This window comes from Pteronotus mesoamericanus, unplaced genomic scaffold (assembly GCF_021234165.1).
Source record: "Pteronotus mesoamericanus isolate MK-2021 breed Mesoamerican mustached bat unplaced genomic scaffold, CSHL_Meso_final contig_226, whole genome shotgun sequence".
NCBI lineage: Eukaryota > Metazoa > Chordata > Mammalia > Chiroptera > Mormoopidae > Pteronotus > Pteronotus mesoamericanus.
Genome location: NW_026555093.1, coordinates 579,333 through 598,583, shown reverse-complemented (window position 1 = coordinate 598,583; position 19,251 = coordinate 579,333). Strand labels below are relative to the sequence as shown.

Sequence of the window (19,251 nt, the reverse complement as noted above, 5' to 3'; positions counted from 1 at the left end):
TAGTGAACTCCTTTAGCACTTTCTTGTCTGGGAAGCTCTTTATTTCTCCTTCAATTTTAATGATAGCCTAGCTGGGTAATGTAGTCTCTGTTGTTGGTCCTTGCTTTTAATCACTTCGAATATTTTGTATCAATCCCTTCTTGCCTGAAATGTTTCTGTTAACAGCTGACCATCTTATGGGAGCTCCCATGTAGGTAACTAACTGTCTTTCTCTTCCTGCTTTTAAGATTCTTTTTCTTTAACCTTTGGCATTTTAATTATGATGTGTCTTGTGGGCCTGTTTGGGTTCATCTTATTTGGGACTCTGCACTTTCCAGACTTGTGTGCCTGTTCCCTTCACCAGGTCAGGGAAGTTTTCAATAATTATTTCTTCAAATAGGTTCTCAATCACTTGATCTCTCCTTTCTTCTTCTGGTACCCCTATGATGCAGATGCTGTGACACTTCGTGTTGCCCCACACATTCTTTAAACTATCCTTTTTAAAAAAATATCCTTTTTCTGTTTTCTGCGCTGTTTTCTATGTTCTCTTCCAAATCATTGAGTCAATCCTCTGCTTCATCAAATCTATCATTGATTCCTTCTAGTATATTCCTCATTATAGATATTGTATTTTTCATTTCTGTTTTTTATGGTTTCTATGCCCTTTTTTATGCTTACTATCTCCTTATGTTCTAAGATCATACATTCTTCCCCTAAACTACTTGAACATTCTTATAACCACTCCTTTGAACTCTTTATCTGGTAGATTGCTTTTCTACATTTAATTTAGTTCTTTCCCTGGGCATTTCTCCTGTTCTTTCATTTGCAGCATGTTTCTTTGTCTGCTCACTTTTTAGTCTCTGTATTTGTTTCTGTGCATGACTTAGATATGTTATATCTCCCAACCTTATAAGGATGGCCTTATGCAGTTGATGAGCTGTTGGGCTCAACAGTGCAGCCTTCCTGATCACCCAAGCAAGGTGCTCTAGGAATGTTCCTCATATGGGTTATGTGAGCTCTCCTGTTATAGTTAAGTCTTAATTGCTATTCATCCATCTGTGCTCAGGGTCAATCTTCAGGCTGGCTGGCTGTGAGGATTGACCCTCCCAACCACAGTATAAAAGCTGCTGTGCAGATGCTAACTACATGAAGTAGAATTTGCCCCAGCATATTCTGGTGCCTTCTGAGATCCCCCTTTGGATGTGCTGCTTTTGGAGCTAATTGGGTCCTGCTCCAATTAGCCTGCCAACTGGTGTGCTGGTTCTGGGGCCTCTTGCCAGGGACTTCGGTGTAGGTCAACATCAGACACTGCCTGTGACTACCCCCGGGCTACCTGCTTAGAGCTAAAAAGCTATCCAGTTTGTGGTTGCCTCTGCTGGTCTTGGGTGTATGTGGGAAGGGCCAAGCCGAGCACCAAGGCTGGCTTCCACCAGCACTGAGCATGAGGGCAAGTCAGCAAAAGGTACCCCAAGATCCACCTCCACCTGTGTCCACCTGCCAGCTGCCTGTTAGGCTCAGTCACTGAAAGGGCCTCTGATGGTACCCAAGTTGCATGAGGTAGGTTTTCATGTGTCACCAGGTAGGGGCAAGTGGTGTACACCAGACTGATACAGATTCAAACTTGGTGCCAGTGCTGGGCCAGAGGCCACTCAGCAAAAGTCCCAGGATACACCAAGGCCAGCTGCCACCCACTAGGTGCCCAGACATTTTTGGTGTGGAAAGGTCTCAGGGATTCAGCAGCAGGAGGCCAGCAAAGTTCAGGCCCAAACAGACCAATATTTGGCCATATGAGGGCAGGATTCTACGGAGGCACAGTGGCACCAGTCAAGCATGTGAGGGAAAGATCGCCCTTGCCCTGGAGCCACATCACTGTTTCTTCTGGATTGTGTCTGGACCTCCTTGAATGCCCGAGCTTGGCAGAGGGGGGAAGGGGTCAGGAAGGTGGGGCTAGTGGATCTCCTATGGAGGGTGGTACATATCACGCTTTCAAAAAGGAAGGGAATGGCCCCTGCCCCAGTGCCACACCACTCAGCCTCTGACACTTTCTGAGTCTGCCTTGACCTCTACACCATGGGCTCAGGCAACTGACTCCTCTACAGGGGATGTGCTCTGCAGGGTGGTGCAACAGGGAGTCAGGAGTGTGGGGCTAGTGCATTCCCTCATGCTGATGCCATGTGGAGGGGAGTTCTTGATCCAAGAAAGATGGTGTCTTCAGTGTGGGAGAGGGACTCAGCACAGTAACCCTATCAGCTGTCCCTTCACTTCTCTCCCCAGAGCCACACATCCCAGTCTTTCCTCATATGACTCTAGTCCACTCTACTCTCCCTCTGCCGGAGCCTAGGGTGATTGGCTGTGAATGAGATTTTGTGCATTTGCTTTGTAAGAGGGCACCTGGGTTTCTAGCAAAATCCCATCTCTTCCTGGTGGACAGAATCCCTGCTCATTTTCACAGCCACGTATTATGTGGTCTCCTTTTCCTGGCTCTGGTGCTCTGGGCTGGAGACCCTGGCATGGGGTTGAGACCCCATGCTCCTCATGGGGGACCTTTGCAGCTGGGATATCCCTCCAGAATCTCAGCCACTGCACATGTCTCCGCCCAGTCTTGATATGGCTTCTGTAGATCCTTGATTATAAGATGTTTGTTCAGCTAGTCTTCAGTTGGTTATTCAGGTTGATTGTTCTATATTTCAGTTGTAATTCCAGTTTGGACCTGGAAGGAAGTTAAATGTAACTTTCCCCCACTCTGCTGCCATTTTTGGATGGAGTCCATTTTTTTATTTGAAAAAAAGTTTATATTAATGCTTCCAATTTCAGTCCAACACCATAAGGTTCATTTTACTCTTCCCCCATTTCACATTTGTAAATCATTTCTCTGACACTGAAAAACCTATCTTACCCTTTCATCAATATTTATTTCCACAATCAATTCACTTACTTGTTTAGTGTAACTGATTCCTGGTTCATGTGCCACTAAGACAGCTGAGTGGACATACATAGTAGGCAGGAGGAAATGTAGGTCTAGAGTTCAGATAAAGGTTCAGATGGAGACACAGATTGGTCTGTCAATTGCATACAGGTAAACAGTGATAGAGAAGCCTTTGAATGAATTTGAGAACAGCCAGAGAAGTGAAATACCAGAAAAGATTAGAATAGCAGAAGCCAAGACAGATAGATTTCAAGGAACAGTGGCCAATTGTGTGAAGACTGATATTCATTAAGGACAAAAAAGGCATCTATTGACTTCACTATGTAGAGGTCACTGGTGACTTTGGCAGCAGTGGTTTGAATGGAGTGATACAGGCAAAGGTCAGAATGCAATGAACTGAATAAATAGGAAATGAGAAAACAGTGTTTATTGTTCCCATCAGTCTTGGCTATGATTGAAAACAGAATCTGCTAACCAGAAGGAAATACAGGGTTCTGAGCAGAATGCAATATATTGTGTAAGCCAGATTGGTGCAGGTGGTAAGTAATGACGTATCTTTTTACACCACTGTCCTTGTAATTCTTAACACTTAAAGACTGAACACTTAAATAAGAGGAACCTTGGTTATATATTGGTCATCTATTCTAACCTTATTTTTAAGAAAAAAAGAAAAAGAAAATGAGGCTCAGAAAGAGAAAGGGACATGTGCTCAAGGTGGACTGTAAAAATATTCAAATCATTTTATTGCCCTTAGATTTTATTTTTATCAATCTTATTTCATAAAATAAGTACCATAATTTTAGTACCTTAATATTTATAACTTTTTATTTTGCAATAATTATAGTTTTACAGGAAGTTGCAAATAGTATAGTGAGTCTCATGTACCCAGTATCTCCCAGTAATAAGATCTTACGTAAGTATAGTACTACTTCAAAACCAACATATTGAAAATGGTACAATACTCCTTACTAGACTGTAGACCTTACCCAGTTTCATGATATAATGGTCCAATACACCTTACTAGATTGCAGAACTTACTTCAATTTTACATGCATTAATTTGTGGATATGTGTGCATCTATGTAGTTTTAGCACAGATATAAATTCATTTAATCAACACTACAGTCAAGATATAGAACTGCTCCATCAGCACAAAGGAACTCCTTGTGTTATCCATTAATAGTCACATATGTTCCATACCCCTCCAGTCCCTATGCTTGGCAACTATTAATCTGTTCTTCATTTCTGTAATTTTGTCATTTCAAGAAAGTTATATAAATCAATTATATAGTATGTGACATTTTCAGTCTGTTTTTGTTTTAAAGTTCACCATGATACCCTTGAGGTCCATCCAAGTTGTGTGTGTTAATAGTCTATTCCTTTTGATTGAAGAGTAGTATTCCATGTTATGGATGATTGGTTTAACCACTCAACTGCAGGACATGTGGGTTGCTTCCGGTTTGGGGCTATTACAAATGAAGGTGATAAGAACATTTGTATACAAGTTTTCTTGCCAACATAGGTTTTCATTTCTCTGTGATAAATGTCTAGGAGTTAGATGGCTGGGTCATATGGTATATGTATATTTCATTTTATTAAAATTTCATTTTATTTCCTTCCAGCCATGAATGAGAGATCCAGTATGCATGCTGAACAGCAAGCATGTGGTATTTTCAAGTTTTCTTTAACTGTTCTGATAAATATGAAGTAATAAATCATTGTGATTTAAATTTGCATTCCCTAATGACTAATGAAGTTCATGATCTCTTCATGTGCTTACTTGCTACCCATATATCCTCTTTAGTAAAATGTTTTTTGCTCACTTTCTAATTGGATTGTTGGTTTTTACTGTTATATATTCTAGATTGATCAGATATATGGTTTGCAAATAATTCCCTCAATAATTTCCTCCTCTTAAATTTTTTGCAGAGCAAAAGTTTTTCATTTTGATAAAGTCTAATATATCCACTTTTCCTTTTAGGATTGTGCTTTAGGGGTGAAGGCTGAGAACTTGCTGCCTAGCCCAACTTTTCTATGATTTCATTTCTAAAATTTTTATAGTTTTACATCTTACATTTAAGTCCATGATACATTTTGAGCTAATTTTTATATAAGCTGTGCATTTTATGTCAAAGTTCATTTTTTGCCTTGGGGTGTCCAGTTTCTCCAGCATCATTTGTTGAAATGACTATCCTTTCTCCATTGAGTTGCTTTTCCACCTTTGTCAAAAATCAGTTGGTTATATAGTATACCATCTTGATTGTTCCTGCTTTATAGTAAGTCTTGAAGTCAGGTGATGTGAGTCCTTCCAACTTTTTCCTCAAAATTGACTTAACTTATTTAATTTTATATCTGGATACTTTCATTTTTCCTATAGGGAAAGAAAAAAAAGAGAGAACTGTGGCTGTGAGAAATTAGAGAAAATACAGCATTTATACTGCATATGCCCTAGTGTAGTGGTTTGCAAACTTCTGCATGACTTAAAATCAACTGGGGAGTTCATGAAAGTGTCTGGGTCCCACCCAGAGATGGACTTTGACCTCCAAGTGATTATGGTGCAAGTGGTTCTGAACTGTATTTTATTTTATTTTTTTAACTCTACCTTAAAACATGAAAAACAATAATCTAAGAAGAAACAAAGCCAAAACCCAACACTTTGTCATTGTTGTTGGGATTGGGCGCTTGTTGTTTACTTTCTTTACTTATAAAGAAAGTAAACAACAAGTAAACAACTCCTTCAATTCCCACTTTAATTTCCAGTATGCAGTACGCTTGGCTCTTTTCTGAAGACACACTTACCATCTGTGGTTACACATGGTAAGAATAATGCAACAGAACTTTATAAAGTATGGATTTTTATGTCCTAAATCCTGAATACTTCTAGAGAAACACATTTATACTATAATGGAAGTTCCTAAGTAAACAAGACCTTCCTGATAGAATTTTACTTAAGAATCAAATATGCTAGAAATCATCTATTTGGTTAGAAAGGCACTCACATATTTGATACATATACTTTGTACATAGCTCAGTATATATATTTCAGAGATCAAGAAGGAAGACATAATCCTTGTGTACTTATTTACTTAGGTAACATAAATATCATAACTACAAAACTGAAACATTAAATACTCTTCTTCCTTCAGCTTATTCTAGGGAGTGAGTGTATCTAAAAATGAATATAAATATTTCCAAGTTAAACAAGGGGAAGATAAACCTTTAAAATATATTCCCCAGACCTTTTATTACAGGTTGTCCTTGCCAATGCACATTATATAGCCTTTAAAAATAACCTTTACTATTCTCCTTAAATCATCTTGTAATGTTCTTTCTCAGCCAGTTACAGATAGAAGGTTCATTAAGCCCCAATGAAACTTTTAGAAAGGTGTCTTGTGTTTATTCCATACATAAAACTCATCCATTGGGATATAAGAAAAGATACTCCATTGTCTGCCTACACATGAGGTATGAGAATTTTCAGACCATCAAAAAAGAATTTTTACCCCATTTTGTCTTCCACTTTATTCTAGAGAAGAAAGTTCTTGCATAAGCTCTTCCTTTTCTTGTTGCAACTCCTGCAAATGCTGTTGGTTTTGCTCCAGTCTGTCCTCCAACCACTGTAGGAGAGGCCCGCTGACTGCTGACATCTGACTGCACAGATTCTTGGTAAACACTTCAATAGGAAAAACACATGAGATAACACTCCACCAACAGCAGCCCCTCAATTGTGAGCACAGAAAGGAGGAGTTGGGGGAGGAAGTAGAAAAAGTGCACTAAGTAAGACTGGCAGACAATTTTGTACAGCCAGCCAGAGGAAAGAAAGAACAGTTGAGCAAATTTGCCTATTCTGAGGCATTCCTGAACATCCCTGGATCCATAGGCCAGAGGGAAGCCTAGCTGAGCAGAGAGCAAAAAATGACCAGCTTTTCACTCCTGTAAGCAAAAAGGCTAAGAGCTACAGAAAGGTTTCTTTCCCAAACCCTCAGCTCTTCCCACAGTGTAAGTGACAATAACTTCCTAAAGAGCTAGAACTCTGCCCTAGCTCTCTAGGAAGAGTTCTAACTTAGTTTTCCACAAGTCCAGGAGGAAAACTGCCTCCAAAATGTTATGTACATTGAAGAAATAAATAAATTTAACTCACTTTAAACCTCCTTTTTTAAAATGAGGAAAAACCAGAGAGATGAAGAGTAAGAGAGCCATCATCTTTCATGCCTTTACTATGAATGTTTAGCTTCAATGGCACTCTTAATTTTTTAAAACAAACTCCACCTAACAGAAGTATCTTTTTCTCTCTCATAGTACATGGTTTATTGAAAATGACCACTGTAATATGGTGGGATATATCTTCCAAGATATATGTGTATGTGTGTATACATGTGTGCATGTATACTTTAGAATAAAAACTTATTTTGGATGTTACTTTTCCCCACATAACAGTATGCTATAGACATCTTTCTGTTTCAATAAAGATCTAGCTTTCCCTCTCAAGATCTGTACAGTATTCATCGGAATGGATGTGCCAATTTAATAAATCCTCTATTGATGGACATTCCAGTGGCATGTTTTTTTGCAGTTATAAAGACTGCCATTAATACCCCTTTCAATTTATTTTTGCACCCTTGTCCTGCAAATTTTTGATGGGTACATTTCTGGAAGTGGAGTTGCTATATTCAAATCCATGCATATTTGAAAACTGATTATCCAGTATTTTCCAGATTATACTAAATTATACCTCTAGGAACAGAACAGGACATGGGAGTGTTCATTATTCTCTCTCAGTTTAATCTTTGCCAAAAGAAAAATGTGAAAAACTAATCATTTTATCTTAATCTATACTTCTCTTAAAAATTATTATGAACAATTTGATTTTTCTATAGGGGTCTATAAAAGGCTTCAATTCTTATTTAGTCAGTGTTTTCTTTTTGAGGTCAGGGTTTTAGATTATAGTTAGGCCATTACCTCCTTAGAGTTTGAAAAATACCCTCTTATATTTTCCTCCTGTATTTTTTTCCTTTTAAAATGAGCTTTTACAAAGGTGTAATTTACAGACAATAAAAGGGCCCTATTTTAAGTGTACACTTCAATAAGTTTTGTCAAATGCACACACCTTGTAACCATTCCTAGTCATGGTATATACCATTTCTATCAGCCCAGAGGTCCCTCTGCAGTCAAGGCCCCTTCACCTCTGGCCCCAGCAGCTACCAATGTGCTTGCTGTTACCATATGATAATTTTGCCTATTCTTGAACTTCGTACAAATGGAACTACAGAATATATAGCATTTTGTGTGGTGTTTCTTTCACTTGGTATACTGCTCTTGTGGTACATCAAGGTTGTTCATGTATCAGTACAGTAGTTTATACTTTCTGTTGCTGAGCAATACTCGTTCTATGGATGGATTACACTTTTTCCATTCACCCACTGACAGACACTTGGGTGTTTCCACTCTTTGGCTATTGTGAATAATGCTGCTATGAATGTTCCTGTACATGTTTCTGTTTGAACATGTGTTTTCAGCTCTTTGGAGTATATGCCTAGAAGAGTTGGTGGGACATTTGGTAATGGTAATTGCTAACTTCTTTCCCAAAGTGGTTGTACCATATTTAACAGTAAAAGTTTAAATATAGCTGGAATTTATTTTTGTGTAGGAAGTTAGCTAGGAATCTATTTCCTCCTAATGGAAATAGAATATATAATAAGGCCATGCATGAAGATTAAGACTGTCTCTTTTGTTCAGCACTGTGCCCCAGTCCTAGAATAGTACCTAGCTCAGAGTAGGTACTCAAATGTTTCTTGAATGAATAAACTAACAAATGAACTATCCCAATACTATTTAGTAAATAATTCATCCTTTTAAAATTGATTTTAAGTAATATCTCTCTTAAATATAAATTCACACACACACACACACACACACACACACAGCCCTATTTCTGGGCTCTATTGGGTTCTACTGATTTGTCTACTCCTGACTTAAATTACAATACTGTGGCTTTAGAGAATGGCTACGTTTTATACGAGGTCTGTCTGGAAAAAGTCCAGCCATATAATGAGAATGGTTCATGCGACATTGATATAACCTGGCAGCTAAGAAGAGTGGACTAGAATGCACATGCATTAACAATGATGACTTCACTGTACTAGTAGTCAGTGGGGGCAGTAGATGCTGTTGAGTTAGCGTGTACACTGTGTGTCCACTGCATTCAAAATGACTGATTAGAGCAACAAATCTGCATCAGTTTTGTGTTAAGCTTGATCACTCCTCTACAGAAACTATTCAGATGATTCAGAAGGCTTTCAGGGATGATGCAATGAGTGCGGTGCAAATAAAACTGTGGCACAAACACTTCAAAGATGGCGAGAATCTGTTAAAAGTGATCCACATTCTGGAAGGCCTGCAACGAGCAGAACACCTGAGAACGCTGAATGTGTACAGGCTGCAATTAACAAAGATCGGAAACTGAGTGTGAGAACTTGAAGCTGATCTGGGGATTCCAAAAACTACTGTGTCCTGAGATTTTTACTCAGGATCTTGGCATGAGACGTGTTGTGGCAAACTTCATTCTATGGCTTCTGCTACAAGAGCAGAAGGAACATCATCCTGCAGTTGCTAATGACTTGATTCAAACCGCTAACAATGAACCGGATTTCCTCAAAAAGGTCATAACCAGAGATGAATCGTGGGTCTATGGCCTTGATCGAGAAACAAAGGCCCAGTTGTCTCACTGGAGATCGCCTGGTTCTCCATGTCCAAAGAAGGCGTGGCAAAGTCACAGCAAGATCAAGACCATGTTAACTGTGTTTTTTGATTGGGAAGGTGTGGTCCATCACAAGTATGCCCCTCCAGGCCAAACAAGTAATAAATACTACCTCAATGTTCTTTGTCAGTTGAGAGATGTAATGCGACAAAAATGGGTGCACCTATGGGGAACTGATGATTGGTAGCTTCATTACAACAACACGCCCACTCAAAACATCAAATCACCCAGGTGACTCAGCCCCTCTATAGCCCAGATTTGGCACCCTGGGACTTCTGGATTTTCCCAAAACTAAAATCACCTTTGAAAGGGAAGGGATTTCAGACCATTGATAAGATTCAAGAAAGTACAACAGGACGGCTGATGACGATTCCAACAAGGATTTTCCAGAGTGTTTTAAACAGTGGAAGATATGCTGGGAGAACTGTGTGAGGTCCCAAAGTACTTACTTTGAAGGGGACTGAGGCATCATTGTCCTATGTACAATGTTTCTTGTATCCTGTATCTTCTTCCATAAATGTTTCTATTTTTCATAGTACATGGCTGGTTACTTTCTGGACAGACCTCGGTATATTACCAACTTTTAACTATTTGCCAGGTTTTGCCTCCACACACAGAAATTATGGGACAGATATACTGAGCCATCTTTCTCTTCTTTTCCCTGCAAAGTAATTACCTGTAACACGTGAAAGCCTCCCCCTCTTCCTCACTGGTGACTTTGTCAGCCACTGGGGAAGATTGCACAGAATGGCCTGAGAGGGTTAGAGAGGAAGTGGGGATGTATAGCTGTGTATATTGGGGAAAAGCAATTTTATATATTGTATTGAGCTTGCTGTTCCTTGGGCCTGTATAGGAATTCCTTTTATATTTATTGGCATGAAACAATTTCCTCCCTCATGCCCTCCCTTTCATCTTTCTATCTATCTCTTTCAACTCCCACCACAATAGGATGGTAATGCTGTGCTAGAACCACCTCATATGCTAGACTACGTCAGGAAAGCCAATTGTTGGAATTTCAGAAAGGCTGTGATCCGATTGAGGCCATGTAAGTGGTCTGAAATGAGCCATGGAGAGATATTACCCCATGGAAACTGGCAAAAACGCCAAATCAGGGCCCTCCCCACTCCGAGAACTGGTTATTTAAACATGTACCAGCACACAACAGAGGAGATCTATCGTAAAACTTGTTCCTGTCTTTCCTCTAGTCTTACTGTAGGTAGCATTTATATTATTCAAGGGTCCATGGCATTCAATAGAAAAGTCGGGAGCAGGATTAATGAATGGCAAAGCTTCTGGGAAGTGAAATTTGTGGATAACTTATACTCATCACTTCAATCACCAAAACTAAATTTGCTCCTGTCAGCTGAGTATTTAAGAGATTACTGCCTATACTCAAGAGAAAAAAATCTTACCTGAGCCATTATGGATCTTGGTTACCGAGTCCAGATGTGTGAGACTAAAGGGAGAAAATAGTTTAGGTTAGTAACAAAGCAGTAGTGGAGGGAAAATAAAATTGCCATGGACTATATAACAAAATGATAAACTGCACCAGACCTCTGCCATCTGGATTAGATGAATGTGTATAATTTAAATTCTTGTTATTGTTAAATTTTTCATGATTTTTGAGATGTGACTCTATTCAGAACTTTGATATAATTCAAAGAGATAATTTTGAAATTACTGTCTCATTGAAGCCTTCACACAGCACACATATATTGGGCAAGACCTAGTGCTTGGCATCTGGGCTACTAAGATTATTGTTATTTATTACTTTTTTATAACCAAAAAAGTGTCTTTGCCCTTGGAGGATCCAAACTGCAGCAGGAGATAAACAAATGTTAACAAGATTGCTTTCATACAGAATGAGAAACACTGTGATTGGAGACCACTATAAAGCATTCTCACAGAGATAAAAGGAAAGTATGCTCAAGAGTGGAGCTGCTAAGATGAAAGGACAGAAGAGGACAACTGGGACTAGGATCTAGAAGTGGAGAAGAGGGGCGAGGAAAGATTCTACCTGTGAATCCTTCTATATGCATCCTGCTCCTCTTGGCACAGGATCTTGGGCAGCTCAACTGCTGATTCAAGGCACACTTTCCCAATGGTTACATGAGGTACGATATGGATTGGGATTTCAATTCTCTCATACCTGCAAGACAGTCAATTCAAGTTAGTTTTTTTTCTTTTTTTGTTTCCAACTTTCTTGAGGTATAATTGGCAAATAGGAATTACATATATTTAAGATTTACAAATTCATATTTTGATACACACTGTGAAGTGATTACCTCACTCAAGCTAATTAACATATTCATCAACTCACATAATTATCATTTTTGTCGTGAGAACACTTAAGATTTACTTTCTAAGTAAATCTTAAATTTCATTTAAAATTCAAGTAACGTAAAGTAAAATTCAAGTATACAATATGGTATTGTTAACTGTAGTCACCATGTTGTACATTAGGTTTCCAGAAATCATTCTGAAAATTTGCGCCCTTTGACTAGCACTCCCTCATTTTTTCCTCCAAGAACCCACCCCTGGCAACCACCATTCTACTCTCTGCTTCTGCGAGTTTGACTATTTTAGATTCCACATATAAATGAGATCATATAGTATTTGCCTTTTTGTATCTGGCTCATTTCACTTAGCATAATGTTCTCCAGGTTCATCTCTGTTGATAAAATGATATGTATATACTCATACATATACACATATCACCTTTTCTTTATCCATTTGTCCACTGACAGGTTGTTTTAGTATCTTAGCTATAGTGAATAATGCTGCAGTGAGCATAGGAGTGCAGATACCATTTTGAGATCAATATTTAATTTTCTTTGGATATGTACCAAGAAGTGGCTCAGTTTTTAATGCTGAGTTGTCATAATCAGAAGTTATCTGTAGTTTTAACAGAAATTTCGGGATACAGCATGCTTCAAAGGTTAAACACTCCTGTAATTCATTTAGTAGCTCAACTTCAAAGTGGATAGAGTTCAAACTGTGTTCAACTGGGGAGCAAATTAGAAGTACATTTGCAGAGCCAATATACTCTAATCTCATAGAAAATCTGAGGCCACTTCTATAAACTTAACAGAAGCTTTTGGGACATCAAGGCCCTTATGCTTGTTGCCCAGACCAGGGTAATAGCAATTAATATTGTTTTTGGTCAGGAAGTCGCCAGTGAGATCAAACATTGATCATAAAGCCTGGGAAAGAGGGACTGCAGACTCTTTGATGGCTCCATTAGATTCATCATATAGGTGGAGTTACTCATCTAAATGTTTATTTGTTCTAACTCAGTGTTCACCAGTGGCCCTTACTTCCCATTCTCTTCCCTGGGGGGAAGTAGATAAGAAATTCACAATTGCTTGCATTTTCATGCCATGTGGGAGAATCAGCTTTGCTTGCTACTGAGGCCAACCAACCCACCTCCACCTACTTCTCACCCCAAATACACCTAAACCCAACCTGCTAGTGGGTTCAGTGCAGCATCCAGGTTGAGGGCTTCTGGCACTGTAAGACCTCATTGGCACACTGTGATACAGCAATCCAGATGGAACACAGATGGAGGATTACAAACACCCTTCCCCTCCCTACATCTAAGTCGTCAGGGAGAAACTCATGTAAGAGTACACCATAGCTGCTTGTGGTTTACGGAAGGTTATTTAAAGTAATACACTGTGACTATTATTACTAATATTTCCAGAAACCCTGAAAAAGTCAATCTGCTACTGCTGTTAGTCTGCTTAGTAGTGATTCCCACTGAGTTTGTCAGGACCAATGAGCAGAAATGGTTCCAGTGGTCTAATGAGACTAAATATACATCTTCATAAACTCCTAGTGGAAATGGCTAGAACTTCGGTCAGTTTACTCAAAACTACAATGTCAGGACATCAGTAGGTAGAGATCCAAAGCCTAGTAAGGATTCTGTTACTGCTAGTGAACTAGATAGTTAAGACCAATCATCCTATTGAGAGCAACTAGAATAGCTGGGCAAAACAGCATCTTTTGGAAGTTACTAGGTAACTACCAAAGCAGTAAGCAATTGTGGGGTCAAGATGTGGGAAAGGAGGAAAATCCAAAGAGATGAGCCTGACATTCAATGACGGTGTCCCTGGACAAGCATTTGCTGATTTCAGAGGAGGGCTTATGGGTGTTAGGTGACAAACTAGGCATTCAGGGCTTGTCAGATGGGAGAGGCCCTGGTAAGTTGTTTGCAGGTTTTGGATTGGGACCTTAACAGTATATATACTAAGAGCAAAATTAGACCAGGCCTTATAGGGACTGGGGGCCCAACTTTGAGTCATCTCAATTCCTAAATGGATTAATATGAGCTGGTAATTCTGCTACCAGTTATGACGTAGTTACACCCTCCACAATAACAAGAAAATAACAGATAAAACAAAAATATGTAGATTTAAGAAAATATCCCAGAGAACTGTGGATACAAAGATAAATATAAATGAACAACATTCCTGAGAAAAACAATGAGATGAGTAGAGACCAGTGGCTACACTCCTCCCTGAGGGCATCTGTGTTGTCTGGGGACACAGGTAGGTAAAGGTGAAGCTTGTCACACATAGGTGAATGTTGCTGGGTTAAGAGGAATGTAATGGGGCTTGTAACAATCGTGGGGTAGTGTGACAAACTGAAATATGGAGAAGCCTAAAACACAGTTCTCTCCTCCTGCTGATTTTCCCTCACAGGACTTGCTGAAAATATAGACACATAAGAAGCTGGAACCTGAGGTGGAATGCAGAAAAATATATTCATAATTCCATGTTGGTTAGATCTAAAGTTCTTGCTAAAAGGTGGAAACTGGAATACACATAGGGCAGATATCACCCTGTGCTGAAATTCCAACAAAATGAAAGTAAAACAGAAAATAACAAAAGTAGCAACACAGCTCTGACACAGCTAATGTCTGGTTGCATGGAAGTGATGAGTCTCCCATTCGAGTTGTTTCACAGAAGAATGGGCGTGCCCTTTCTGGGTAATAACATTTAGTTTAGAGTAAGGAGAGGCAAGATGGCAGAGGAGCAAATGGAAGTCACTCTGACCTCCTCCCAGGACCAATCTAGAATTACAACCAAATTGTGGAGAAATCACCTGGAGCAAACCACTGTACAATAGCGAGAGAGGAGCCTTATAACCTCGGACAGACAGAAGAATCAGCTTCAGCACAACCTGGGTGGTAAGGAGTGTGGTAGAGACTCAAGAAGATGGGCTGGGGACCCACGGGCAGCAGCGCCCGAGGGAGACTAAAATGGCCAGTTGCATCCCCCAGAGATGAGTGGGGTCTAAATTAAAGGCTCTCAATTAAAATGGACGGTGACATAAGGAGTTTTCAAGATAAAAGGAGGCTAAAACAAAACACCTCCCCCAAACCAGCACTGCAAAATATGCTAAAGGGACTGCTTTACGAAGATGAAGAAAGAGTCTATAAATACCCAGTTCCTCCCACAGTCACCAATACTTGATATTACCAATATTTTTAATACGTATTAATCTGATTGTGACAATGATGTGTTATTTTGTTCCTTTATTATTTGTTGAAACTAAACCGGTTTTTGTACATTTCTTGCCTATTTCTATTATTTTTAAAAAGCTTTAAATGACTTTTTGGTATTCTTTATCCATTTTTTTGATTAAATATTTGTAGAATTTTTCCCTAAAAAAAACCCCAAACTATTCATCCTTTTTCAGATGTGTTGCAAATACTTTATTCTATTACCTGTCCTTTAATTTTTATATGTATATTACTGTATATTCTTAAATGTTTAATATAGTCATATTGTCAATATTTTACTTTATGGCTTCTGGGTTTGAATATTTTACTTCAGGGTAAGAAAAATATTATTGTGTATTTTCTCCTAAAACTCCAGATTTTACATACTGATTTTTAACTCACCTGAATACTTTGAGTATAATATGTGAAATAGGGCTCTATATTTGTTTTATTTCAAGTAATAGTGATCAATGTACCTTGTTTGTTAAATAAGCCTTATTTTCCCCATGGATTTGAAATATCAATTTAATCATATATTACATTGTTAGATATACATATTTGTTTCTAGAATGGTCATTTTATTTCATTCATCTACTTGATTATTTCTGTGCTGATGTCACATTGTTTTAATTGCTGAGTTTATAATGGATTTAAATATTTTAATATAATGGATTTTGACATTTAAAAAAATAAATAAAATCAATCTGCATTTAAAAAAAAGAAGAAAGGAACTCCTACCTTTTGTGATAACATGGATGGGATTGGAGAACGTTATGCTAAGTGAAATAAGCCAGTCAGTGAACGACAAATAAGATATGATCTCACCTATAAGTGGAATCTATTCAACAAAATAAACTAATGAACAAAACAAACCACAGGCACGGAAACATGGAGCAGACTGAAAGTGACCAGAAGGGATGTGGAGGGAGGACAATGGCGGAAAGAAGGGACTAAACAAAAAACATGTATGAATGACCCATGGACATGGACAACAGAGTGGGAATTGACTGTGGGAGAGCGGGATGGGGTGGGATGGGTGGAGGAGGTCAAATGGGGGGAAAATTGAGACAACTGTAATAGAATAAACATGATTTAAAAATAAAAATTAAAAAGATAAAAAGAGTAAGGAGATTTTAAAAACAACAGAACACTCACTGGGTGTCATAATTTTCATTGTTCATGATTATTTTTATTATATTATTTAAGATGACATTTTGGCCCTAATCTGATTTCTATGTAGGTTCTAGATAATTTTTAACCCAATAAAGGTAGAAGCAAAAATTTAAAAGCAGAGTGGATATAAAACAAGGATAAGGCCCAGGAATTAAAACAACTAAGGAAGAGAGGATCATCTGCTTCTAACCCAGTCAAAATCTGTTTCTATGAAATGCAGAAGCAGCATTTGTAGTAATGACTCTGATGATCTTATCAGTGCCTTCATTAAATTAAATAGATTTGGCATTCTTAAAAGGAGACATAGAGTGAGTATTGGCCCTGCTCTTGCTCAGCCAAATGGTCTTGAAAAAGCCACTTTATGTCCACGGACTCAAGTTTCCAAAAGACAATCAGTGACTTTTTAAAGTACTTTAGGCTCTAGTGACCAATAATTCAATTATTCTCTCTTTTCTTCCATTATGGCAACATTTCTCCTTTACAATATCAGCACCATTTATTGAGAATACAATGAGAAAGACATTTTGAAACTCTAGTAGAACTAATATGGAGAATACACTTCCAGCTAAAAAAGTTTTCCCTACAGTAATGCACTCCCAAATAGATTTTTCAGACTTATAATCATCATCCTACAGAAATAAATTCGTTCTTAATACTTAAAATGTTTTCATTAAATCATTCCAAAGTTCATAGAGAAACCAGTGCTTTATACTTCAATTAACAATAATCATCAGTCATCCATAAAGAAAACTCATCATCATGAAGAACAGAGAGTTACCTAGGGGAATTCGTAAGCAATTATAGACATTTTCAAAAAATAAAAACAAGTGCAGCATCTAACTTTTATAATCCCTGTGTTTGCTTTCCATCTAGTGAAATAGCTCTTGTCCTTTCCCACCCTGAAAGAATGAAGACTGAAAGACAAAGGGGCTTTTTCTCTCAATTTTGCTTCTGAAATTTTTAAATTTATTCTTTGTGCTTTCATCTTGCATTGTTTTTCAGCTTTATTGAGGTATAATTAACAAGAAAAAATTATTTATAATTAAGGCATACAACTTGATGTTTTGATGTATAACTTGATGTTATATATATGTGTTATTTTAGTGACTCTGATAGATATGTAGGGGTATCTCATCATGATTTCAAGTATTTTCATCTCTCCATATAGCTAGTGATGTTCAGCATCTTTTCATGTGCTTATTTGCCATCCTAATATACTTGGCAAAGCATCTGCTTGTGTCTTTTTGCCCATTTTTAATTGGATGGCTTGCTTTTTCATTGTTGAGTTTTGAGAGTTCTTTATATGTTTCAGATACAAGTCTATTGCCAGATATGATTTACAAATATTTTTACTCATTCTGTAGTCTTTCCATTCTTTTAACAGTTTCTTTCACTCAGCAAATGTTTAAATTTTGGTGAAGTCTCATTTACCAAATTTTTCTTTTATGGAAAATGCTTCTGGTTTCATGTATAAGAACTTGTCGGCAAACAATCCCAACATCATATAGATTTTCTCCTATCTTTTCCTCTAAAACTTTCAGTTTTTGTTTTCTATTTGGACCTATGATCATTTTATGAGGTTTGGTAGGAGGTTTAAATTGATGTTTACTATTTTGTATTATGGTAGTCTAACTGTCCTAACATCATTTATTGAAAATGCTACATTTCCTCCAGTGAATAGCTTTCTCAATTTTGTAAAAATCAGTTGGCCATCTTTGTGTGGGTCTATTTCTTTTTTTTTTCCTTGACTGAAAATAATGTATTGACCTTTTTGATAGAAGCAGGAATTTATTATCCAGGAAGGATGATCCATACTTCTGTTGAAACCAGTGCATGGCCTCCTCTTTGTTGATTCTGTGTTTGGCCCCAGTGTAGCCTGTCCTGTTTCTTGTCTGTGATGCTGAAACCTGGCCTACCCAGTGCCACACAGAAGTCCAGGCTGTAGATACCAATGCCTGGTTCATATCTGGTCCCCAGATTGATGTGTTACTGGGTCCTAAAACCAAAGTTTCCAGTATCTGAGAAGTTATATTTTCATAACTCACACTATCACACCTTTAGACCTTTCTCCAGGATCTCTTCTGCCTCAGCCCCATGGTCTGTGCAGTGGATGGTGATATTTTCATTTCTCCTGATGCTAAAGGATCTGTTGATGTATCTGGCTTTGGAGAACACAAGTATCTGGCCCGTGAGCTGCTCTAGGACCTTCGGTGCCCAGGTCAGTCTGTTCCCACTTTCCCCCACACAGATGTTGAGACAGAACTTGCAGGTGTGAAGTTCCCACATGGTGCTCTCCTTCTCATCTTAATCCTGCACCATGATGAGAAACAGGAAGAGCTGTGTGGATCTATGTCTGAACTCTGTTCTGTTCCACTGGCCTAGGTATTTATCACTTGACCAATACCACACTGTCTTGATTCCTGTAGTTTCATAGTAAGTCTTAAAGTTGGGTAGTGTGATTCCTCTAAGTTTATTCTTCCTTTTAAAACTGTTGAAGGTATTCAAGATCTTTTGCCTTTCCATATAAATTTTATAATTTATCTATATCTACAAAAATATTACTGAAATTTTTATTGCTATTGCTCCAAATCTATAGATTAATTTGGGGAGAACTCAAATCTTTATTGAGTCTTCTAATCCATAAATAAGCATGGTGTGTCTTTCCATTTAACTAGGTTTCCTTTGACTTCATTCAGCAATTTGTGGTTTTCAGAATATAGATCTGATAAATGTTTTAATGAATTTACACCTGTTTCATTTTTGGAAGTACTGTAAATGGTACCATGTTAAAATTTTGTTTCCAATTTTATATTGTTGGCATATAGAAATATGATTGCTTTTGTGTGTTGACATTGTATCCTGTGACATTGCTTAACTCACTTGTTAGTTCTAGGAATTTCTTTGAAGGTTC

At 38.0% G+C, this 19,251-nt stretch overlaps 1 protein-coding gene across 1 annotated transcript in view; it reads right to left on the bottom strand.

The window, feature by feature from the left end:
• Positions 1-3,644: 3,644 nt before the first annotated feature.
• BRCC3 (BRCA1/BRCA2-containing complex subunit 3) overlaps positions 3,645-19,251 on the bottom strand; it is a 69,957-nt gene continuing 54,350 nt past the window's right edge. Inside the window, exons 8-11 of the mRNA XM_054572244.1 lie at positions 11,679-11,810; positions 11,074-11,117; positions 6,408-6,577; positions 3,645-5,275 (exon numbers count right to left, since the gene is read on the bottom strand). Of these exons, the coding sequence (XP_054428219.1) occupies positions 6,426-6,577; positions 11,074-11,117; positions 11,679-11,810 (328 nt within the window). The 3' untranslated portion in view covers positions 3,645-5,275; positions 6,408-6,425. The remainder of the gene's footprint in view (positions 5,276-6,407; positions 6,578-11,073; positions 11,118-11,678; positions 11,811-19,251) is intronic.